This window comes from Tubulanus polymorphus, chromosome 1, assembly GCF_964204645.1.
Source record: "Tubulanus polymorphus chromosome 1, tnTubPoly1.2, whole genome shotgun sequence".
NCBI classification, from domain to species: domain Eukaryota; kingdom Metazoa; phylum Nemertea; class Palaeonemertea; order Tubulaniformes; family Tubulanidae; genus Tubulanus; species Tubulanus polymorphus.
In genome coordinates this window covers 28,593,939-28,620,706 of record NC_134025.1, presented here as the reverse complement: position 1 = coordinate 28,620,706, position 26,768 = coordinate 28,593,939, and the positions used below count along the sequence as shown (strand labels likewise).

The 26,768-nt window shown below is 36.7% G+C and overlaps 1 protein-coding gene across 3 annotated transcripts; it reads left to right on the top strand.

The window, feature by feature from the left end:
* Nucleotides 1-6,179: 6,179 nt before the first annotated feature.
* On the top strand, nt 6,180-26,009 carry LOC141911112 (suppressor of lurcher protein 1-like). Of its 3 annotated transcripts, XM_074802077.1 has the most exons (12): nt 6,180-6,240; nt 6,524-6,735; nt 6,916-7,132; nt 8,874-9,127; nt 10,387-10,470; nt 21,757-21,949; nt 22,045-22,235; nt 22,449-22,487; nt 22,584-22,755; nt 22,925-23,124; nt 23,636-23,737; nt 24,903-26,009. In XM_074802077.1, the coding sequence occupies exons 1-12, from the start codon at nt 6,182-6,184 to the stop codon at nt 25,007-25,009; spliced, it is 1,830 nt and encodes a 609-aa protein (XP_074658178.1). In that variant the 5' UTR covers nt 6,180-6,181; the 3' UTR covers nt 25,010-26,009. The 3 variants fall into 3 exon arrangements, with proteins under 3 accessions (XP_074658178.1, XP_074658183.1, XP_074658190.1); XM_074802082.1 differs by lacking the exon at nt 10,387-10,470; XM_074802089.1 differs by lacking the exon at nt 23,636-23,737.
* The last annotated feature ends 759 nt before the right edge of the window (nt 26,010-26,768 follow it).

The following is a 26,768-nucleotide window of genomic DNA, read 5'->3' as shown; positions in this document are numbered from 1 at the left end:
GCCTTATTTGCAAATTAATCTGATATTAAGTAACTGTAGGTAATTAATGGCCCTATAAAATACGCGCGGGTGTGCTTTTGTCCTCATATATTGAATGTTTCTGCCAATTTTAATGTTGCCGTAACTTCGAAGAAAATGATCGTGTTTTCCGAAGAAAAATATCCAATTTTGTTGAAATAATTTGATTAAATCGCGTAGCACGGTTTATTAAGCTCAACAACGACGCAGGCGTTATCGAATGAAATCGATAGAAAAATCGTATTAATTAACTTAATTAGTTTTCAGTTGCGAATTCCTTTCCGATCAAAGTTGAACAAGTGCACGCATGTGTTTGCCCCGAAATATGTGGTCTACCTGAATTCTATTTCCGGAAAAGTGATGGAAAAACGTATAAATCGCGAATGATATTAGTTATACAACCGGCATAAAAAAGTCACAGTTGACATTTGACGGCAATCCCTCGCGACGTCGATGAAACCCACTGTAGTATATGTAGGCTATATACATGGATAACTTAGATGTTGATTCTGAAGTCAATAATGTTTTTATGATGTGTTCTTATGAAGGTGTATATAGAAAATTGATAAAAGCACTCTCACGTCAATCGTCATTTCGGGCATAGTGGCGAAATATCAGCCGAATTCAAAGAAATCGAAACATGAGAAGGCGGATTTTGTAAATTCCAATCGATAGAAAACAATTAGCTAGCTGATCGAGCCTAAATTATTCATTGCCCGTACTCTTAATTGCAACTATTATTTATCAATCAAGACAAGTACCATTGATTAGAGGGAATCGTGATGAATTTGTAACATTGCAACCATCTTTCACGACGAAGCCATCATAAAATAATGTCATTCATAATTACAGTAAGCTAAAAGCTGAATGATTTTAACTTTCCCATGTTTATAATCTGTATTGATATCTAATGGTTCTTTATTCCACTTGAATTGTTTCATAATGGAAATTTTCATATAGTACTCCATTAATCTACGCGGTGAATGCTGCGTAGAGAATTACGTACTAGGTACCGGTATATGTGTGTGTCGTCTCAGGAATTACCCACCAGGCACCCCCGCACATCCCCGCACATCCCCCGCACATCCCTCGCACATCCACGCGCATAGAGAGTAGTTATTTGCCTCATTTGAATTCTACTTTCTAATTTGAGATTAAACCGTATAATTAGAGACCCACAGGAATTGAGGGAGATGGAAACTTTCAAGACAGTATAGACAGTTGGTTTCAGTAGCGTACCACGATGTCTGCATTCGTGTTGATTTCTTATTCATTCGCGTTTCAAAAGGAAGATTCCGCGAGTGAAAATTAGTGTTCCTTATTCATAGTATTTACACTTCCTGTTCATCACGTTACATTTGATTCTTCGCTTGTTGTAATTTGCGGCTATCAATACACGCAGTAATCCGTATTCAAATACTTACAAGACTCTGTATTCAACGGATAATACTTTCAGAGTAACGACGAATACAGCTTATGTTCCTAATTGACATTTGAAATATATAAAGACACCGTGGTGTTACGTCTTTCAAATTGTAGGTCCCTACAGTATTGCTCGTTCGTCGTAAAGGGTCTTGTGAATTGAAGCGGTCACTCGCGAATAAACCACGTTATTACTTTCCCATACATCGAATCAATGTTATCCTAGTGGTTTATGTAAATACCCTCAAAGGACCCTGACTCACTAACTTGATTCCAGTTCGCGTTCGACTAAATACGGAATTTCAAAAATCTTAGAGTTTTCAGATTTGGTCTCCGATCAAAGCTGAACGTCGTAGACGATAGTAATGTTAGTCCGGATCGCACGCTTCATCAATTGAAAATCAGGATGAACTGTCGTGTATCAGCTGACCACCTTTGTCTAAATATTGGTTATGGAGATATCTGCTTTTTGCTACCGGTTGCCGTTTGTGTTCTATTTAGCTAAGGCAAATCGGCTTGTTTGACTTCAACAGCTACCGGGAAACTGTCGAACATATAATATTCCGCAAATGTCTCATGGCCAACTGCTTCAGTTGAAAGCGAAGCGAAATATCTTCCGGCGCTAGCAAAAAAACATACTCAGTCTCAGAATTCTAGCAGTACCGGATTATATATATATATTGCTCCATGACTTCACAAAGACATCAGTTGGATACTTACTGACTTATTTATAGTGAACATCAGCTTACACGCAGACAGTCGTCTTACGAATTCGATGAAGATAACGTGATTACAATTAATTATTAATTGATTATCGATTATTCTATATTGTGCTGCGATAATCTTTGCGAAGAATCTTTGTGGTCAATTGAATATATGGACAGATATATGTATCTATATATATATATATACCTGTTCTGATTGCGCGTCCGTGATCAGCGTCTGCTGTTTCAAACGTGTACGGTTGAATGGTCTCACAGTCAAAACCTATATCATTAACTATCAGTCAGGGTATGTAGACTCGTCGTAGCCATTTCTAGTCTTACCGATTAATTGATTTACTCAGTATCGGATTTTATTGCGCTTTTTTCTTCGCGACTTTCAATTACATGTACACATTAATCGCCGCGTCTATGTTTGGTATTTATGAGATTGCTAATCGCGAATAGCAAGGCACCGAAACGTTGTCTGCATGCCGGCAGATTTACGAATATGATGCGTTATCGTTTTTCAATGTACTATTTCAATTATATCGCGTAGCGTTTGGGTAGGGGCGGCATTACCTTAAGGCATATGGTATAGGATCCTATTGTACGGGTAGATTAGCCGCTATAGATCTTATTTCGTCTGCGTTTTTAAGATAATCAACACATCCGATAGATTTCTACTGGGAAATACGTTTCAGTTGGCCTGAGACTGAAGAGATAAACTACCTATCGCTTCATAGATGGTATTTTCAATTTGTGAAATGGTTTACTAAAAAGATGCGCTTTCAGCTGTGATCTGCATGATGGAATCGTTCTGTATATTCGAAAATTATAATCCCTGAATCTATGCGCAGAAATTTTGATGTATGGCTCCCGAGGCGAAATACTTATTCTTAAACGCATGTGGCAAAACACGGAAACTACCCTCAAGGGTAAAAATAGTCTAAATTGCCTCAAATTGTAAATTATTTCTTTTCCTGTGTATAAGATATAAATGTAGATGTCTATTTGTATGCGACCACGTATTCTGAAAGCGGGATAGCCTGACAACAAAAAGCTGGACCATTTTGAATAAATATATCAGTTGCTCACAACAGAATTAACTCATTTGTAGAAATCACTTTAAACCATATTAACCACATCAGCTCATTTCCTCGTGTAATCGTGACCGCGGATACAAAAATAGTCATCTACTTCCGATCGTTCGCTTCGTGTAGCAACGCTGTCGTTGAGCATTTCTTATTGCTCGTATCGAATCAAGTAATTACGAATTTGACTCCTTATTCAACAATTCATTCTAGATTTGGTTTCATGCCATTCGTCCGTGATTCCAACCATTTCATCTAATCAGTTAAAAATACCCCCTCGGTCTGTAAAATAAGCCTCGATAAAGCGATGTCAACTATTCTATGTAAACTTTACACCGCAAATATATCTTTCGATCAAATTTCTCGATGGAGCAGCAGAAACAAATAATGAACAGATTCTTTTTCCTTGTTGATTACCGTTACGACGTATATAGCCCGGTTATTTCTGTTGGAATACGCAATGATATTTTGCGTATCTGCATCATTACCGATGATTTGCGCGCTGTTATTGTAGACCGACGTGTAACTAATGGCAAAGAAAGGCTTTATTCAGGTGTGTGTGTGTGTATCGCGGTCTTGATGAAATTGTAATATTCCATCATTTCATGCATCACTTATCGATGGCAAGAGCTAAAAGAATGGTTCAGTTATTAGAAATATAAAGGTGCGCCACAATAGTTTTTGTTCACTAATTATTGATTCATCGTGCTACGCGTAATGGATAAAAGCATAGATAAATTGAGTTCCATGCTGGAAAATGATGATTTATTAGATACTGTAGATTTTGAGAGAGCCGCAAAGTGATGAGTGTTTTTTCTGTTTGTGGTTTTTATTTGTTTCGTCTCCACTCGAGTAATTGTAAACCATTAAAAATAATGCTACGCACATTTGCAATAAGTAAGACAACATAGTAGTAATAGTAATTTCAGACCTAGTGATCTTCAGTTATATACCTGACTGGCTGAAAATGTGCGAATTCTGATGATGAGTGCCTTCAGCTAAGCTATTTTCGCATTTGGCGAGAGAACGGTTGTGGTGAATGAAAAACATTGCGTAGAAATTGCTACGAAACTCTATTTTGTGGCTAATAAATTGTATTCGGTCCAACGATAACCTTACGATAAGTAAGGAAATAGGATATAGTTGTATCGACAGCCAGCATCATTGAGTTATAGATATTCAATTCACTCTCTTGTCCCAGATCCTGAGTTTTTTTTACTATTTAGTGTATATGCATGTTGATCTGCCCATATCACATACTCTCCTACTGAAAACTGTCGATGAGAAAACTTCACTTTTGAACAATTTGTCTAATCTTGATTTTTTAATTAATGTTTTTCAGATGACTGTATTTGAGGTGCTATTTATTGTGATATTATATTCATTCATCTATGTAAGTCTTGCAATCAATCCAGGTAAGTCCGCTCGATTTATAATTCCGTCATTTTATGATACCCAAAATAATAAAATTCCTAGCAGCAAATATTATTTCCACATCGTTTCGAATGACGAGTAAAATCTATTTCTAAGAACGGAATCGTTTATTACTTTCTAAACAATATTTTCACAAACCCGTAGCTGCCATCTGCCAGCAGCGAACTGATTTCATTTCGAATTCAATAAAGCTATTGATATAAGAAAGACTCGGTGGTTTAAATCAGCGTAGATTTGATGAAATTTGAGAATACATTGTTAAACATGCTAGTGTAGATATTCTTCATTTTAACGTTTATTATTTTTATTCTATCGACATTTTTGACAGACGTATAGAATATCACATGTTATTGTTATCCATGTATATTAAATATTTTATGCAGACAAGGAGGAATGTAGAGTTTTCTCTACAGAGAGTACCTATCACATTGAGAGAGGTAAAATTACGTCACGTACAGTGGTTGATCTATCATTTTATGGTCAATTAACAGGGCACGCAATATAAACAGCCACTGAATTCTGATTAATGATGTCTTTTGCAGAAAATACAACATGTCTCTAAGGCCATTATTTCTATATGTATTAAAGCTTATGATTTTTCAGGGTAGGAAAGCTCCTTTAGTTTCAACAGGTTGACGTTCTAAGAGCGTTATCGTTCCGATCGCTCTGGGGACATATTTCAGGCATCGAAGTGTTTAAAGGCATCTAATTTATTAGAGTAAACCGGTCGAATTAACAATACGAATGTAGATTTACGGATTCGAACCCCGTCGTTATGAGATATAATTCTGCATCTTAGATCGACGAGATGTGGGAATGCTCAATGCGGCTCCGGCGTAGGACCCTCTCCATCGCCGTTCCTGTTATAACTAAGAACTCCAAGATACCACTTACTTAACATTGTTCTTGCCTTAAGCAACAAGTGGCAACCTTGACAATAGGTATCGCCTGTGTCTAGTGAATCTAAACGTAAACTTCTCTTTAGTACCGATGTACGACAATTGGTCATCTTTCCTAGGAGAGAATATGCCATAGAGTCACTATAGATCCAGAGACAATTTCAACAATTCTTTTACAACAACTGCTGAATATAATGAGAAAGGTTTTAACAATTTGAAATCACGTCAACACGAAAATAGTTTTCTGCAAATTAGAAAGAATCAGAAAATATAAGTCAAGTGCTAAACTTATATGTCCCTAGAGCGGTTCGTAAAAATGAGACAAGTTGATGATAATATACTAATCTCTTTTAGGGAAGGCAAAAGAAAATTGTTTATCGATATCAAAATGTGCTGTTCTGAATAACAACTTTCAAGTCATTATTTTCAATTGGTTATCATATTTTCAATTTCAGCTTGTAGATGTGTAACCTTCCAAAGCACAGGCGGAAATACAGGGACATTTCATTCACCGGATTTTCCAGATCCATATCCCTCCCATGAAGACTGTATATTGTACATGTTCGTCGGGGATCCGGATGAAATAGTAGAATTATCGTTTACCGAATTTGAAATGATGCCCAAGAAAAGATTCGATCTAGAAGTGAATTCAACGAATAGAACATCATATAAGTAAGTTGACGTTATATCAATAGATTATACAGAACTCAGTTTTATAGTTTTTGCAACTCTCGGGATCATTTCGGAATTTACGATTTTCGTGATTTCCCACTGGTTACATCGATAGTTAGCTACGAGGTTCACGATTTCACCATTGGGAACACGTTATGGTAGCAAAATCGACTCCGGATTTCTTCGCTCGGGGGCTGAAAATTGTTTTGATCTAATGGAGGAGAATGCCCCGATAGAAATCATTACCGACATTAAAGCTAAATGCGTTACTCTTCATTTTCAGGTGTACAGACTTTTTACGTTTTTATTTGGATTTAGAACGATTAGGCATTAATGAAAAGTACATGTGGAACTATGAATTCTGCGGTGATATAAAAGACATGCAGCAAAAAACATTCTATTCGCGTCATAGGATAATAGTGTTAGAGTTTGGTTCGAGGGAAAATACTGATAAATGCCGCGGGTTTCGAGGCAAATTTACCTTCAAAGAAAAAAGTGAGTTCCTTTTATATTAGATAAGGAATTAACATCGAGGTCAGCTTGAACTAGGTACCTCGCCTCGTTTGTATTAAGATGACAGTTATAACATTTGACGCAGTTTGCCGGTAATCTGTCGTGTTTAGATAGGCGTCAAATATTTCTAACTCGAATGATGGTTATTTTTCACGATTTCAGAACTATACGCCCCTGATGGGGTGAAGGACAAGAACAGCTGTAGATATGTATTTCAAAGTACCGATTTATATCAATCAAAAAATGGACAGTTTTTCTCGCCGCGGTATCCGCAGAATTATCCAGCGAAGTCAAACTGTCAGTACATATTCTACGGATTGCAGGATGAAGTGATCCAGTTGTTATTTAGAAATATTCAATTAGAGAGTTTTATTGGAAGGTAAGTAAATGTTTTACTCATTTTGATTCATTTCGCGATCGCAACTCGAGAAGAAGATTTTACCATTCATTCTACATCCATCCAAATCAACTCAAACGAATATCTTCAAGAGCTGTGGGTAGATGTCAGTACTGTCTGGTACTCTCTGGTACTGATGTAGTTTCACGTTTCAAATACTTCGTCGATACGTTAGATGGCGGAGGCTGGTGCTTCATACAACAACCTTCACACATCAGAATTAGTCATTCAGAAATAAACTGAATGCTCCATATAATATTTCATCAATTACTTTCAACACTTCCCTTCTATTTTACCGTAGATATCAATAATATCAATAATAATGATTAACAACATTGATAGATTTTAGCATATATCTAATAGTAAAAACATCAATTTACATCACGATGCACAAATTGGTTTTTGTTCTGCGACATGAATCACTTGCATTTCATTTTAAAAATTGAATATTCTTTTGGACAGTCAATCTCCCAGAAGGTAGGAGTTCGTCAACAAAGAATTGGGGAAGGTTTTTCTAATTTATTGAATATTCCATTTATAGCGATTGATTTCATTTTAACCAATGATATAAACGTATACTAACATTTCATTAGAGTTAGACGCAATTTTATATTCCAATGTATAGAATCCATTTTATGTACATATATATGATAAAGTTAAATCCACATGTACTCATTTTATCGCTGTGGAACGCGCTGCATGTAAAATAAATTCAAATATGCATGATAGTCTAAGTATTTCATTTGTTTCATAGGGATTCTTTACAAATATATATATATACTATTAAATGGTGCCTGATGCATTGGCATGGTTATACACAGTTTTGCATGATCCTTATTATTAACAGCATGACATCTTCATTCCAAATATATTTTCAACACATCTTCCAAACGTCTAAACGAATGTACCATCTAAAAACCTATGTATATAAATATCGGAATTGCCTTAATTTTTCTGATGCATGTGGGGTCTGTTGATGGATGCATGGATTGTTTCTTTTGTAAACATACCGATTAGGTACCAAAGACAGAAGAATCGACAACACTATATCGACAGATTATAAAATACCAATTTACCGGTGTCATGAAACAGATACGTATAAAAAGGCTTAAAATGTCGGTTTGTCGTGTTTACTGATCTAAGGACGGCATCTCATCGGTTTGAGAACAATATCATTTCTTTATACATAACTCGTAATGTATGAGCTATCTATCAATCTATAAACTCTTTATCATTCACTGTCACAGCGAATTCATGGCAGAGTTTTAGACGACTAAGAGTAAATGCCGCCCTAGTTGCACTAAGTCCACGAAGACAGGCAGACCCCCAAACATGCCTCTCTCAATCACCCTGTAAACTTTGAACTGGTGAATATAAAGATTCAGTTGTTCATTACATTCCTGTAACGTGTAGATGTTACAGGTCACTTGTCGCTAAATTAATCTGCGTGAAAAATTCTCGATGTGGACATCACCCCAGTAATACTGGAAGCTCGTCTAAGCATGGCTAATTGGTGTCCAACAGTAGATATGCCTCATCTATCTTTACTATCAACTTGCTACCAGACTTCTCAGACTTCTATCGCCAATCTTTAGATTGATAGTTTTACAACGAAATACTCTCTTCGCGGTCATAATCAAGCACATATCTCCCAGGGTTATCACGTATATCATTAAGAATACGCCCTAAACTTCAGTAGTGAAATATGTTTTATTATTTACAGATGCTCATCCAGCCCAGACTTCATACTTGTTAGAGACGGAGAAAACAGTTTCGCTCCTCTAATTGCCGAATACTGCAACCTACTCAATCACGTGGACCTCACATCCTCAGGGCCATATATGTATGTTGAGTTCATAGCTGACGGTCAGAATCAACAGCAAGGCTTCGTGGCAACATTCAACTTCATCAACAAAAATCAAATCGGTTCTGCGGACAGAAATAGATTTCCAACAGCCCCTGGACCGGTTACAAGTAGTAAGTCATTGTTAGAAGTGATATATGTTCATACATGTGATTACTGTCGTTTGGGCAGTGTGCTGGAAACAATGGCATGATCAATGATTTAGTTCATTTCATTTACCCGGACCTTAATGTCTTAAACATCTTTCTTGATGTGCCATATATTAATGAAAGTTAAACCGCCTGCAAAGATACACAGAGAATTATGGCATTTACGTCTCGATCCAGCGACGAAAAAATGTTTTTTTTCACTCTGAAATGTTTCAATACACGCACGCTATCAATTCGAGTCGAGTTTACTCAGAAAAATAGACATTCTCCACGAAATGCTTCCTGTGAAATTATGGAAGTGTAACTAATATGACGGGTCATGCAATGTTCGTAATCTTCGAGATGCAAGTGAATTATGTTTCTGGCAGCAAAACCGCGTCTATTTCAACGGCTCAGATAATAATCAACGAACAGTGAAAAAAGCTTCGTTTCAACGTCAGCTCATGGACGTATAAACTCTAGTTTATAAGACCATGCTCAAATAGAGAGGCTTAGAATAAAAAGCGTTGTTGCTCCTGTTATCGCTACATTTCTTTGAGTAAAACTAAAAGTTTTTGTAGCGATCGGGGAAGATGATAGGAATTGTACTTTCAGGGGCGGATCTAGGGTCTGATTCAGGGAGGGGTGCACCCCCACCCCAAAATAGGGCATATCATATAATTACAAGGGCACCCCGAAAGAAAGCTCATCGAGAATCATTAATTCATTTTTGAAAATACAGAGAACAAGTTTATGAATTTAGCCTTTATTATTTATCGGTTTAATACGTTTCTTTTTCCTGTAAAATGTCAGAGCAACTTGACATTTTAGGGGGGAGGTTACACATACCCTTCACACTGCCCTGGATCCGCTCCTATTTTGTTTGTTTGGTTTAGCTTATACTTGTTCATATTGTTCATCTAAAGCTTATTATTTCTGAACGAACAACATGACTATAATGACGAAGTTTGTCTTCCAATGAATACGCTCACGAAATATCTAAATTTTGATTATTGTATGAATGATATCAACGTCTTATCATACTTGGTTATACGATATGGAGCAGTATAAGATGAATCAGTCGTGTTAGAATATGGAAAACTTAGTAATTGAATAATATTAATTTCCATACATATAGCCTGAATTGAAATATCCTTATTGTTGCACTATCGCTGTCTTATACCAAATCCTATTCACTGCTAACTCACTTCTTTACCTCCACAAACTCCCATCCTCTTTTCCAGCCTCCCTATACCCTGCTTCTACCCCCTCTACTCAACGTCCCGTACAGGACAAGACTATTGATGGTGATGGTTTACCTCAACAAGGTTAGATTCTGCTCGCTAGTTGGTAATTAGTGCATGTACTATAGGATGGCCTGTCGGAGACTGGTTCCAGAGTGTTTATCAAGCCGACTCTTGGAACCATACTCTGAATTTTCCTATCTAATTTACATGTTATTACGTACATTTTTATAATAGTCATTTCACAGGACGGGTCCAATAGATGGGAGTGTCCATCTGAAATTAAGGAATCTTCACAATGCATTGCGTATATTCGGTGCCTTTACAAAAAAACGCAAGTAAAGGGCAGAGCAGCCTACATGTAAATTTATCATTGAATGATCACGGATGAAACAGGTCATGCTTATCTATCAATCTTCATTTCAGGGATGTTGTCACTATATCTTAACTATATAACCTATCATTCTATCCTATTGTATTTTGGGTTCTTACACCCTGATAATCTGTCATATCATAAACAGTCTAACATTCTTCTAACAAAACCTATGACGCATGTATGTATGTGAGGAAACGTAGTTATAGATATTACTGTCATCCTTTTAATTAGAAATATTAATGATTACAATGAATTCGCATGTTCAGTTTCTTTTGATTATTGAAATGAGAGATCGTTAGTCTAGACTCTAGACACATTCGTAACGTTTTTGCCCACGTCTGATTTCTCTTCTAATCAACAAACTCAGAATAGATTTGAATAATCTCTACCGATATCTCGTATTCTGTATGTGTCTGTGATCAGCTAATATTTTACTATTTCACTTCCTTTCACTTCTAACTCTGATTTCCCCTGATGCACGTGTGTGGCCTGATGGAAAGATATTAGCATCAATCCGCTGTCGAGTTGTGGCAATTTCTTTCTCCATTTTCCGTTTAAAACATAATTCTTATTTAAGTGCAGTTGATATCTTGGTAAAACGGGTCACTCGAGACGGATTTATTCGAACGTCGAGTTTAATTCATGCGTCAAAGTACCATCCCAGCCGAAGCTGCCATTTATATTCTGACAGAATGAGAATATTTTGACCCAATTTCATTTCGATTAATTTGCACCGAATTCGCGGTTTATCAAACGCTAATCTGCTACAAAATATCCAACACGAAACAGTCCTCAAAATTTATGAGTTGAGTAGTTTGATGTTTACTCAAGCGGGGAAGGAGTATCGATTGCCAGCGTTTTGTAGTCAATCTTAAGAGTTTTGATCTCGATGTAGGGAATTGTCCCTCTTATTTATTTGATTTGATTTAGTGTCCCTTACAAACCCACCAGTCACACCCGCCAGGAACGGAACAGAGGTTTGATATCGAAATCGGTAATCGAAGTACAGATATAGTTGGATAGTCGGTCGAATTAATTTACGTCCGTGTGATCTGTACAATGCGTTTGTCCCGTAGAAAAATTATCTCCCTCGGAAGAATCTGCATCATTGGGAATATTAGACGTCGTTTTTCTGATCTAAGTGATTTTTCAGCTATTGTCAGATGTCGGAATTGCTTCACATCTCGTCCTTTCTTATTATTTGATTAAGCTCTTTCCCTTTGCTGTGTCTTCATTATCTGTCATTACGGATAAATGACTCGGCTCTCCGGTGCTGCTTTTACACTCTGCTCAGTAATATCGTCGCCTAGGAAAAAAACCTTCATTTGTTTACCGGTCAACTGACATCCACGTAAAAATAACATGATAAGAATAAATGGTTATACACCCAAGCGATTTATTACAGCAAGGCTGTAGCCGGAATACTGATGTTTGTCACAATAAAGAAGGTTCGCTCTTTCCTATCCATACAGCAGGTTTATATTTTATTCCTGGTTATCTGTTCTTGATTATGCCACGAAGATTTGATGCATTCGTTGTTTATAGATCGTAGGATTTCGGTTAGCTCATTCTGAAGAAAGGACAAGACAATTTTTTGTGTTAAGGCAATATTTATGATAATTTTTATGCGTGACTCCATCGCTAGTTCTAAATGCGAATGAGGTTATGTTTGAGTTTACAGCATTCATAATCTAACATAGCGGTAATTTACAACGGGCTGATTCGCGCAACACCGCACAGATTGAAGATTACGGTTGAATTGGTTGGAATTTCGTCGACACCGTTCGACATACGCCGGGGCTGCAATCACAATCTCATCGTGTCGGAAATAAGGAATACATAAGTAATCAATATGACTTGCTTCACTGCGAAAATTGCAATTGGATTTAAGATCTATTACTCAGTAATACGATAAACTAGGGTTATCAAATATACGTATCACAGATAATTCTTCATTGAAAGATCTCAAGCGAAAACAGCCGTTTAGATTATCAACACTGCGTATTCAATACGAAATCCATCCCAGCAAACTGCCAACGCCTGCCTCCGCAAGTTGTATTTCAAAACGTGTATTCCAGCTCCAAGATGTATCAATTGATAATTATGCGAATATAATTCCATTTAAATAGCTTCATACGGAGATTATCTGCTTAAAGCGGTAACCATAGTACCCCGTTCATTATATTATACCGTTACTGAAATCATTCAAAATGATGAGATATAATCTTTCGAAGAACTCGTCGCTTTACAGCTACCGACGAGCCAGATACAGCTGTCATTTGAACACAGGTAAACGGTCGTATGCCCGTGCCATTGATTCAGATTGCTACGGGTTTTTATGAAGCAGAACTCTGCTGCGGGATGCTGACTTGAAGAGTGTAATATATTTCTCTCCATCAAGTGGTTGTTGCTGTAAAGTGACTGGATGGATGACATGTGGCTTTGTTATTTTCACCCTTGAGCGTTTACTACTGCCAATCAGCGTGAAGATAACCGAGCGACAGTCAGAGCCGCAACTCGTGTAGGTCGCAGTCGCAGGAGTTGCAGACTAATCGAAACAAAAAACTTATTGTCGTCTCAGTACTACACTTGAATGAAGTACTGGAGGAGGCGTCTATAAACTACATCAATGCAGTTGTAAACTACTTTCTACATGCACGTCGGATTATTAAATTGAGAGGAATAATGGACTTCGGTAGTTGGAACATAATAACGGCATGTGGTGCAGTTTTGAGAATGGTTTCGTTGAAGCTGATTCTGTTTGGTATTCTGATACAATTCGTCCGTAGCAATCGCGTAGGATTCGAAGAAAATCAAGGTGAGCAACTCGAGTTAACTTCCAGTCTGTTAATACATCGTGTAGATATCGTAGCTAACTACCTATCGATGGACTCAGGATTTCACTGTGGCAAGCGCTATACTCTTGCCCATCCATAGTTTTAGGTTTGAAATGGCTGGTGTTTTGGTTTATTTAACAACTGAACCTTCTACATTTCACGTATCTGTGTGTCAAACTTCTGGTTAATTCCTATTTAAAAAGGGGTTATCTATTTACGGTAGTATTTTTCAGTATTTCGTAGAATTAGACCATTTTTCCAGTAGGTGCGTTTCCACGTCTCATTGGAGTCAGGTGTTGCGATTTCAAAGATTATTCTAACACGAGAAAAAAAATCATGAAATCCCGAAGTAAATATCGATCCGAAAACTGAAATCTGAGATAAGACTGCGAGTGATATGAATGATTTATGTCCGCAGTTCATGAAACGAGCAAAGCGAGTGTTACAGAGAAAATATATATAGCACAAAAGACTTGAAAATCCGGATTAAACGGACAAATAGAAGTAATAGTGATCTGATTATTGCACGATCATTTTTCCCAACCGGCGATGTATGATATTCTGTAATCTGAAGATGAAATAATGTTTCTTCAATTCTTCACGTAGTATAAGTATAAAGGGGTATTTATTTGGTGAAACCGGTAGTTTGTCAACGTTCTTTTTTGCTAGCACGTCGTGTTATCAACTATTTTATCCGCACGCATCACTCAGCTTAACCAACCAAATGAAACTTCTTAAGTCGGAGTCGTCGGATATTTATTCATGAGAAAAATCAGGTGCGAGAAAAAAATAAACGGTTGTCGTTTTAGCGGACAAACTGTTGCACTGGCGATTAACAGCACAGATCTGATTTATATGGAAATTGGCGTTGAGCTTGGTGGATTAAGTGCGCATGATGAAAGTCGATTCAAACTATGGCTATATTCATTTATCACTCTGCCACAGCTTTCTTTCCACTTAGGACTCTCACAATGAAATACATAATAAAATACTGATTAAGTCTTCAGGCATAGTGCACGTACAAGCCTCGATTGCTGTTAGATTAAGCTTAGCGTATCAACGGATTTAATGCAATCATTTTTTTAGTTCGTCGATCGTAATAGATGCATTTATTTGCATATTGGATATGTTGAAATCTTTGCGTTGAAATAATGTATCCGATCGATGCAGAAAACCCTGGTAAAATCGAGAATAAAGATGGGCAAACCTTTCCAGTGTAATTTCCGTAGAAGACTTTTATGAACTAAGATACGTGGTATTGCCTGAATGTTGCATTACAGTAGAAAGCATTGTCGTTCCCGGGGGATTAATGATGGTGTATCAATCAGGTTTTGTGGTATGTCGTCCTGACACTAGAGTATCATTGGCGACCGTTACAAGGACTGTTAGCTATACTTATATCTGTAGATACCATGGAAATACTAAGTGGGCTTTAGAGTGTGACTGTTGGCACTTAGATGGTGTTTCCGCATCGAATGAGTTAGTGCTTATGACACATCCGTGGGAAATAACCTTCTATAGCCATATCAATTCTAATTGCAACTTGGTTTCGGACAATATCTATTCTCATCGAGGAGATTTACGTGTTAGTCTCTGATATAGATGAATAGTTGATGTTGTCTTCGATTTTCAGTGTCTTTTTGATGATAAAGCTCGAAGCCTCTCTCTTTTTTTCGGGGAGATTAACTGTTATTTCAGTCTGTTTCTACATCGACTCTCATTGACTCGCGGGAATACCATCCGACTCATCAGTTACTTCGGTCCACTTAAAACCATGAGTATTATGACACGAGAATGGATCGGATCTTACAGACTATGTTCATCTATCACCGATGTTACTATGACACCCATGCAGGCTTCTTCTAGTTTGTTATTGTCACACATCAAATCTTCAGTAATGATTTCCTCTCACAAATCATTGGGCTATTCGAGCTATTTCTTCCACGGTCGATTTGGCTTCGAGGAGTCAACATCACTACTCGTTATGAATCTCATGAAGTTTAGAAATGTCGTGTTTGAAATACAAAAGTGTTTGAGGGTAACGTGAATGAAATCATATGTAATTCCCAAACAATTTTGATCTCATCTTTTCGTTTGATATTCACTTCAGGCAACACCCAAACTCTGCTTTCTGCGTATCGAATTAATATCAGGTTCAGTAAGGTAGCGATTCTTGACAAAAACTCGCTGGTATTTTCATAAACTAAAGTGAATTCCGAATTGAAGTTAAATCGTACGGAATCTAGTGAAACCAGTGAAGCCGAGTGGAAGTAACGTTGACATATCTATCCGTCATTATGCTGTAGTTTACGGTAACTATTATCGCGTGTAATAGCAGTTGAAATGATTGTGTATCGGATGATGATGTCGTCTAATTTTAGGAAATTGATCTCGTTCCATTGATCCCCGCATTACAACAGAGTATAGACTGTAATTAGAATCGAAAACGTTGTTGACATTTTTCTCAAACATCTTAAATCAAGTAGGCATCCATGTTTTAAGCCTCTGCATCCATTTGTGGTTAAAAATGAGTACCGTTCACTTGTTTCAGAATTACGTTCAACCTTATGTAACGCATTGATTTGCCATTGATCGTTCTTCCTTTCATTAAATCTTGCGATTCTCGGTAACGGAAGGATTGCGATATTTTTCATTATGTTCGGATTCTCTGTGCAGCGCGCGCTCATTATCTTTACAAGCATAGGGATTTCATATTCATGTCTCCTCACACAGTGACATTTCTGTCATCTGTATTACTCATTTTTCTTCGCTCTATTTTTTCTTTTGATGATACTTTCCTTTTGGGTATGAGCTGCACTTACGTATCTTGAAAGTGAAATTAATATATCCCGTTGCTTTAGAAATGAATTCATTTATTATATGCAATTTCTATATGCGTTCGCTCTCAGGTGCTAGTCACTATTTCTATTTACTTAAGCAGAAATAGCTTTAAATCTCCACCTGGTCGGTGCTTTTTTTGTTGGCACTTTGACCGTCACATTCATTTCATCTGCCCCTGCATGGAAAAAGAATTCACTGGTGTTACATATATACAACAAAGGATGAAAGGATGGGCTAATGTAACATTATTGACGAGCATTTCACATTCGATTCTATCAAATCTATGAAATTATTCTTTAAAATAACACGCAGTTTTATTTACATATCTATATTCTCGCTAAACATAGATCTCTATATGTCTATGCTCTCATCATATACAGCTGTATCACCTGTTGCTGGTACTTGCGGTCAGAAACTTAACAGCATCTAATAATATTCCTCAGTACATCCATGCTTTTACCAACTAATGCGTCAATGCTATATCGCCAGGAGAATTTCCTTTCAAATTATTCATCTTCCGTCACGGAATCAGACAAAAACTAGCCATAGGGCAGACCGAGCGAACTAATTTCTCGTAGCAAAAGGACTGATATAAGTTCGTATCATTTGATATTTTGTGTTAGCGAGTATGCGACTGATAATTGCGCGTTATTAAAATGTTTGCCAGACGTATCGCGTCGGCGCAGATTAGTTAAAAATCATATCTTTACTGCCATTCTACGTATTATTTCACGAATGAATTATCCGTTTTGATATCTCGGTGTTCTGAGTAACAGAAAATTAATTTTTTGATTTATGACGTATGGTTTATCGACAAGGGGTGAAATATACAAATCGCTTTTGAATTGGTTGAATTCATTTAGATTATCGTTTAACCTGATGTTTAGTGCCATTCGATGTTCTCGCATCAGTATAGTTTTATCATCTTTCTGTGAAGCCGTTATACAAACATCGATTAATTACATTTTCTAATTTGATTATATTTGTCGAACGGAATTTTAATGGGTTTGCGGTATTTCAGAGATTCCACCGACTTGCGCGATAGATCATAAATTCCACACTGTGATAATTTCTCTCGAAAATTAATTTCTTCGAACATACGATTCTTTGAAACCAAGGAATTTTCAACTTTCGTGGAGTTATTTCGAGTGTTTTAACTCGTTGCTCGAAGGCAGAGCAGGTTGTATCAACATCCTACAGATAGTCAACTATTTCCTGACAAGGAAATGCTTTTAGCATTCGGCGGTGCTTGCTCTGATTTTCTGGTGCGCTTTGACGATCGAAGTTTAGTAGGGCCAAAGAACAGCTTTGGCCATCGACACATTTTCTGCGGTCAAGATTGATTAGATAGACCTACATGAAGATAGAATGCTGGTCTATGCTGAAGTAATGTAGGCATCAGTATACGAACTAGAGTTTCCCTTTTTGCAGTTATGGTCTTGCTGTAACCGGGAAATTTAGTGACATTTTTTCATGTCGGTTGACACTGTGGTTTCTAGCAGTATTGACAGTGCTGTTGGTTTAATTCGATTTGTGAGAGGTGCATTACTGTTATAGCTATGAGAGGGTAATAGAACAGACCTCGCGTGTGATTTACAGATATAAGCATACATGGGTAGTTTACCCAAATAGCTATAAATAACTCGGATAAGGATTTTCACGGCGCCCAATGAATTTCGAATGAACGAATACCGTCGAGTTTTGTGGCATTCTTTTTTCATTTATCAATGCTGCTCATCTAGAATATTGAAAATTTTCTATTATTACAAATGATAAAATCGATGTAAGATATAAAAGCTATATAAGTATATACTAACGCGAAAGGTTAGATTTGAGCAGACATACAGACTACTAGAAATCAATCAGTATTTCGGATCACCTATACCTTGTCTGACGAACTGGAGATCATTTTGGCTGGTGGTAATCTTTAATGGCCAATCCTCGTCATGTTTAACACGTTTAATCTACGTTTTTAATTTCCTGGCGAATTTCCGTCGTTCGAATCACGAAGCGTCTGATCTGCCAGTAATCTATACGGTTATTACAGAGTTTACAGTAGCGCGTCTACACAAATACCAAATAGATATTTCCGTATATCAAAGTGTTCATTTTTTCATTATTGAATTACTATAGAAGTTACTCGCTTTGGAAACGAAGTGTATTGCCAGAATTTTTTTAACTAAAAATGCTACATTTATTCAATATTCGAAGTATCACGGGTCATAGACGCGTTCCAATTTGTTTTGCTGCAATTCTATCATGACGGGTAAATTGTTTGCCCTATGGTCATAAAAGAGATAGATAGATTTTTGTACGAGAAAATATAAACGTATAACGGATGTAGAGAAATGCCAATAATACTTGCACTGTCTTCCTCGAGGGCTTATAAATATATATATATATATATATATGTTTTCAGTAGACATCTAAATGTCATCCCTGACTTGGAGTGGCTTAAAAATCATTACACCCATATACTTTTTCATATCCGTCAGTAAATAAAGATTGGTCATCGCACCTTATCGCAAAAATGACAGCAACCATACGAGGGTTGAGTGACATTACAAGACATGATCAATTCTTCCAGTTTTTTGTTTCGTGTGTGTCTGGTTTCTAGAACGACGCAGATCTCTGATTATCTCGCGCGTGGAAGCGTATTTTGACAGCTGCTAATTATGAGCGAATGTACAAAAATTAACATCTTTCTCAGCCGACGAATAGAGTCTTATTTTTCCGTATGACAATTCGATTCTTTTCGCAAACCTCGAGAACACGGGTGCTAGTTTCATGAAAGGAATATCAAACAGATCAGAATCAGACGGATGACAAGCAATATGACAGCTTTTATTAGTCTAGTCTCTCACAAAAGCGTTGTTTTCTGCCTGAGTGCAGATTATTTTTGCACCCATAAACATCGCCTATGAACACATATAGCTAAATATTATTCATAAATTCTGATACAGCCAAACTATGAATACAGAGATAAACAAACAAAAACAGCAAACAGGATGCGAGAAACAGGATTCCTTATCTGAGAAACCATGTCGCGAACTCTTACTGCGTTCATCAACAAAAACATCCGATGTATAATTCTAAACCTGATAGAATTGTTTCCTTCTTTCATCAAAATTACGTGGCAAGCTGGATGGACATCGCCATATTATAGGCATAGATAACGCCTTTCATTAGCTGTCTGTCAACTTCAAGCTATATCAGTCAGGGTATGACTGTTCACCAGGCTGAAAAACCGTTCACCATTTAGATGAAAAGCACGCAATATTGATACCAAATATCACAAATACAAAATATACCGATAATACAATTCAAATTTGATCGTATATATTACATGTTATTACGTTGTATATATTCGATGGTCGTTTGTGCATGGAACGATTGTTTCTCTAAGATGAAATAATGGTTACTGAAATCATAAAGATGGTGATGGATCAATGCACTGCTGCGCACTGACTCTCATACAAGATTTACACGTGAATAGCACGGATTTCATTATAAATGGTGCCAATGAAATCAATCAAGTCGGTATTTCCACAATTTTCTAATCATCGGCAACAGTTATCTCGGCATCTGAACAGCAATTTTGTTGGAAATAATCTGTCACTTGAATAGAGCGTCCGCGGCTGAGTCTATGAATTGGATGATTAAAAACATAACGCTTGCAGATGATACTTTGAAAATTGGATATCAAATCAGCTCTCTACGACGCGTTGGATTTACAAAAAAATAAAGTTGCCGATAAAGCATTATCTAGGCAGAGATAAAGGATAGCATTACATTCAAAAGGTTCAATGAAATCATCTACATTTTCCACGATGTCATTCTGACGGCATCAAACGATGAACCTGATATCGTGGCGGTTTAACGTTCCCTGGTGAAACTTATATTACACAAGTTTCTTAACACAAAAATGATATTATTGTTATGGTAAACGTGGAAACCATGGCAACGCAAATACAGTAATCATAATGAATAAGAAGATGAGATAGGGAGAGAATTTTGATAAGATATGATTTTGTAATGCATCAGCAAAACCACTGTCACCGAGAACTCCGAGAATAAACAGCACTGTCAAATAATGCAAATGACAGTGATATTAAACTCAACAATCGCGATTAGGGAAGCCATAGGCTACAAGTGGGTAACGCAGCTGCCTGTCGCTTATACATAATTAATTATTGAATCAATCGTGTATTAAGGCAAACATTATTCTCCCTGTCGTATAGGCCTACTCAATGGCTAACAGACAGACAGACGTGACGTCGCTAGTAGGCATAATAAATCTAGTCGTTATTGTTTGTCCTTGCCCAAGATGATCGTCTCCTAATGCAAATGTGACTCGCAGATGACTCGTGGTGACCCTCGTACTGAGATCGGAACATGTTCACCCATGAGTAACAGCCATACCTGTATTTGATTAATACGGAAGTATTTGAGTGGTCTTCGCTTCTCACGCCAGTTCTACAGAATCCTGGATGTGATTACTCAAGAATGTTCAGCAGAATTCAACAGCACTCTTTAAACAAATCTAAATAGTTCTCGGCTCGTTATTTCTCATCATTCAAATTTCGACGCTAAATCTCATACAGCCTATAAGATGCTCTTAAATGACAGCCGTCCTTTGATTTATGTATATCGCGTGTCATCAATTTCAATGGTCCTCCAGTCCCTCCAGTCTCGTGGGTAAATACTTCATCTTACTGATTGCATATCGAATATACTGGCCCTACAGTGACCAAATCTTACTGTTTAATTAGGATGGACTATGATTACTGACTGTGGTGAGCAAACTGGGTAATTAGATCATCTTCGGGGGAAAGTCGGACCTCTATTGAGGTTGATTTAGGGATAACTGATGCACTTTATTTCGGCTGATAATGTCTTTAAGGAGATCGTCTTATCTTTTAAATCGATGTATAATGGATTTTCTTCCGTCCGATAGTTTTACGTCGCCGTTAAACAAGTAAGACACAGCACGATATTGCAGCCGCGAGTTTTTATTGAACGTCTTAGCTTTCTTTCAGCCCTCGGCTATCGTCATACCAGTCAAAAGGCCATTCGGCCTTAGGAAAATCTAGTTTGTTTTATCGCATTATTTTTATCTGTGAATGTCAGTTGCCTGATCAGACTTTGCCGGCTCTTTCCTTAATCCGGTTAAAGCCAAGACTTTTCTGCATGCAAAATTATTCTTGTTAGTATATATACCTTCGCGTGTGAATTTATATAGAGGGACATTCATGGTGGATTGAATGGTGAATTCTTTAAACTCACGTCGGAATAAAAACTGTTTTTATTTTTCAGTGAATGAATGTAAGATAGACATAATCAGCACAAAAAGCAAGTCTGGCGTTATAAAATCTATGAATTATCCACAAACATATCCTAAAACATCATGCGTCTACAATTTCTATGGAAGAGGAAGGGAAAGGGTACAAATAATATTTGAAGACTTCGAGTTATATTTTGATCATCCCGACAAGTATGACCCTAAAGAGTAAGTTCAGATAAGTGAAAGTTATACGTTTACTAAATGGATTATTATATTTGAAAAAAAAAGAGTGAAATGATAACGTTTACTCGATATTTCAGTTGTAATGGCGTCGATTCATTAAGAGTAACAGTTTACATAAATGGATCCGCTTCTGAAATGAATCCGTATTGCGGTTCGAAGCTTCCTCCGGCCCTCATGTCGAGCAACCATCAGATGACGTTGAGGTTTGTGTCGGTGGAGAATCCAGTTGGAGTGCGAGGTTTCAAAGCCAGATACAAATTCGTTACGAGTAAGTTTTGGAAAAATCATCAATCAGTATCGATTTAACAATCTTTTCAACAGCAATGAAAACACGAAATCTAGTTTAAGAAGATAAGTGGGATCGTCTAAACTGCCAGGAACAGAAAAGATTGCTCGAATAGTTGATGGATTAGATCATGTTATTAGACATTTTTGAAATTCCTTTCTTTGTAACACGTTCTCATCCAATCTTTCTTTGCAGATTTTGGAATCCAAACCGGTCTTCAAGATTCCGATAAAGGTAAACGAAAAAATGTTAATTTGAACGCGACTGAACGAGAAAATTAATATCAACGATGATCGTTGATGATAAAACCTATTTCATATTCACTTATAGTTTGTGGGTTTATCTACAAAAGTAAACAGCAAATGACCGGAGAGTTCTGGTCACCGAATTATCCAGGAATCTATCCACGAGTGACGGAATGTCATTACTTATTTTACGGTCAGAAAAATGAGAGGGTAAAAGTGACGTTAAAAGAATTCAAAGTGGAGGGTTTAAAACACGAGTACGTATATACAAACAATCCTTCAATAAATGAAATGAAACTCACGCGTATCTGTTGTTGAGTTTCTAATTCGAGCCTGATTTAACTGTGAAGCCAAAAAAACAACAAGGCTTTCAAATGTATTACACAGTTGTTGACCGGCTTCATCATCAGTTCTCTTTATTTACAGTTGTAGTGATACAACTCACAGCGACTATTTAGAATTATCAGAAATGGAGCCGAACAGTAAACCGACTCGATACTGCGGCAGTCATCTAAATTTCGACCCGATTACATCGAAAGATGAATTCTTTCGCGTGACGTTCAAGTCAAATGAGAAATTCGATGAACAAGGATTTCTGGCATCCTACACTTTTATTTCGTCCGATGGTAAGGATTTTATACATATACGTGTTTGAATAGAAATCCATTCAATCTCATATAATTTCAACTATAAACCATATCATATATATGCATACATCATATCTCTATATCTATATTTTTTATATTACACTCACGTTTTGTATTTCGATAAAATCATCCAAATGTGTGGTTTGCAGTTATTCTTTTCCGTTTATGAAAAATATGTGCTTTGCTTGATTTCTGGTCATACTCTCAATTCGGATGTTTAATAAATCTATGCTGGCTGAATAAACATTTTCTACACATGTGAATTCAATCGATCTATCCATCCTAGCTGTTCCTATTGTCCTCATTTTCTCTCGATATATATTTTGGCTTCAGTTGTCTGTCTATATATTCTGTGTCTTGCAAATACGAACAAAATGGACACATTACAAAATGTCATTCGATCATTTCAAAAACAATATGGCTGGCGATCTTATGATTTAGCGAGACATTCAATTATTTAGAGGTATTTTCATGGCAATTTGTCTTACAGACGTGAACCCTACTTCTCTAAATGTGGGGCTCCTACCTCCAACAAACAGGTCTCAGGAGGTAGCCCCGTATGATGCTAAGATTCCTGACAAAGATGAATTAGGTGAGAAAGATGCGCTGCATGAACAGAAGGCTTTTTACTAATCATTCACATGCTATCTTCCTTTCTTCGATATTACATCCTACGATGCATCTTGTCTAAACTATTCTATGCTGAGGCATGAAAAGCGTTTGGATCACATTATGCACAGGATTTGTGTTGTGCGTCACAACACTGTGAAATGTTTGTGCATAATTTCCAACGAGTTCCAAGTCTATTTAAATGAGTTAATTTTATCAAATTATCTGTCAAAAAAAAGAAAAACATTTCCTTCCAAGAACCAACCTTATTGCGTCATCCCTTTCACAGATTTCATATCAGTTTCATTCCACATTTTCACAACATTCACAAATATTCCCCGAACTCTATTCAGCCTCCTGATAATATATGTATAATATATCCATTACATCTATATATCAATCTATATATCAATTTCTTACTATTTGAACAGCATCTACTAATATTTTTTGCTTACATCTTTGCTTCGATGTGATCTGCTTTTTTCTTCTTACCGGTAAATTTCTATTAGGGAAAGTGTGGAGTTTTTTCAACGTTCGTCAATGTAGGAAAATTGGACTATTTTATAGATGACAATCAATTATCTGCTCGCAGAATATAAAACGGACAAGGTGAATTACTGTGATCAGTAATTCTTGATGAAGCACGTTGGGTACTTAATGTGTCACTAAAACATGATCACAGCAACTGTGTTGCAATAATGTAAGATGCACCCTACAATTTTGAAAACTACCGAGTCCTAAATGTGTCCACATAAAGGCACTCATTAAGGATCATCAGCTGTCTCTGGTGCGAGGATTTCTCACTTACTTTCAGAACGACTTGCAAATGTACATCACATTGTATACATAACTGTTGTTTCATCATACATTTGATCAATTCTCATTGTTATCAATCAAGTCGGCGAAACGATTTCTCCCAAGAAGTTGATGTATTGCAGCAAAAATACATAATGAATTCTTGATTGCAGATTTATACATTCTAATCTCATATAATCCAAAACTTTGCTAGATATTCGCTTTTTGATAAAAAATTTATCACTGGATTTTGGTAAGGTTTTTACTATGAAGCAGGATACGTTTGACTACTCAATTGAAAAGATTGTATAATCTATGTAAGTGGTTCAGTAAATGTTTTACTCTATTTTCAGATCCCTCAAGTGGGTCAAGAAAAACTAGAAATCAATCTGAACAAATCAAAAGTAGATTTGTGATCTGGTTCTCACTTTACATCATAGCTTGCATGCTCTCATCGTGACATCAAAATGCTTCGTGGAACTGAGAAATCTAACGATTAATTACATACAACCTGTTGAAAGCAAACTGAATCATGTTACTCTACTTATGAAGAACCGATATATTTCCTACGAATCAGAATTATGCCTGTGATCACAGACATTGTTTTTTTATGTTGTTTTAAAGTTTAAGTATATACGTTACTGTTGATTGTGAAGTCAATCATTAAAACTATTAAGGTCCTGACCATACATAAAAACATTAATGTAAAAATATCTTCAATATGTATAGTATATCTAAGTATCTGTCATCTCGTCTTGTCTTGAACCAGGCAAATTATTAAACAGATGGGTTTCATCTGTTGACAGATCACACCATAATTTCAATACCTGTACAATTCTTTTTAGCGCTCAATGGTGCGAATACATATATATATATATATGTAAATGTTTGTAAATACATACTTAAGCTAATAGTTCTTTCCGTGATGATCTCTAATCAAAATCTATATAATGATAATAACAATAATGATAACAATATATGATCATCGACAATACTTAACTGTGTTGTTTTGGTGCCAATTTTTTAGGCAGCTTGACACAATTACGTTCATATGATTCACAACTGACTTCAATTATTATCATCATTATTATCTTTATTCCTCAATTTTTTACAGATATGTCTCTCTCGTGATAGTTGCTCAATTAATATTGAACGATTATTAATTGCGGCATGTAATTTGTTCAGTTACAGTTTCAATGATTTAATTAAACGCACCCAAACCCTATCAACATCTGTTGCTTCTAAGGTATTTCATATTGCTTGTTGTACTCGGTATTATGTTTTAAATGCTCAACCACTGTGAGCTTTGAATATCAATCAAGTACATTGTACTTAAACTGTAATGAATCTTGGAGTAGTCCAAGAATGAATACATGTCTACCATTAAAAAGAAGTGTTTGTTTGCTACTGGTAACCTTATGCTGTACATACCCCCGCCAAACGGGAATTATATACCACAATTATGGAAAATGTAGTTATTTGCAAGATATTTCCTAATAAATGAGAATAATTACAAATATCGTGGTTCACTTATGTTTTTGGCACATACGTATATCAACTTGCTCAGTGGAGACTTTGGAAAGCATATTTTTAGCCTACGTTCACCAGTGCAACAGCGTAACTGGGGACCAGAAAATGTCCCTTATGATAGTTGGAAAAAATCCGCTACGAGATTTGGGGCCGTGCATAAAGTACGTACGTACGTCCGTAGGGGGGGGGTTGGGGGTTCTTAAAATCCGTACAAAAGCGTACAGGGGGAGGGGTCAGCTAAAAACGTACATACTTTCCAAGGGGGAGCAAACACTGCCTTAATTGCGAAACCGGTCTCCCTGGGTTTGTTGCATTCAATATATTATATTTGGATCTCGGGAATTCCCCACTTTCAGTCTTTCATTTCGTCGCTATGGAAGATCGTTGATCAACGTCAGCAGGAACTCTGTTGAATCAGGGTGGATTTTGCCTTCTTTAAACCATTATTCCTGAAAATTCTGTTTTACTGTGGGGTTACCCCTAAAAGTATGTACGCAAGGGGAGGTTATAAAAAAACGTACAATGAGCGTACAAGGGGGGAGGGGTGTTAAAAATACCCGGAAGTCAAGCGTACGTACTTTATGCACGGCCCCTTTAAATAAATCTTCTTTGCGACTTGTTTTATCGGATAAATCGTTATATCCCAGTTCGTTATAACGGTTTCCACGGAGTAATACGAATCGATGGAG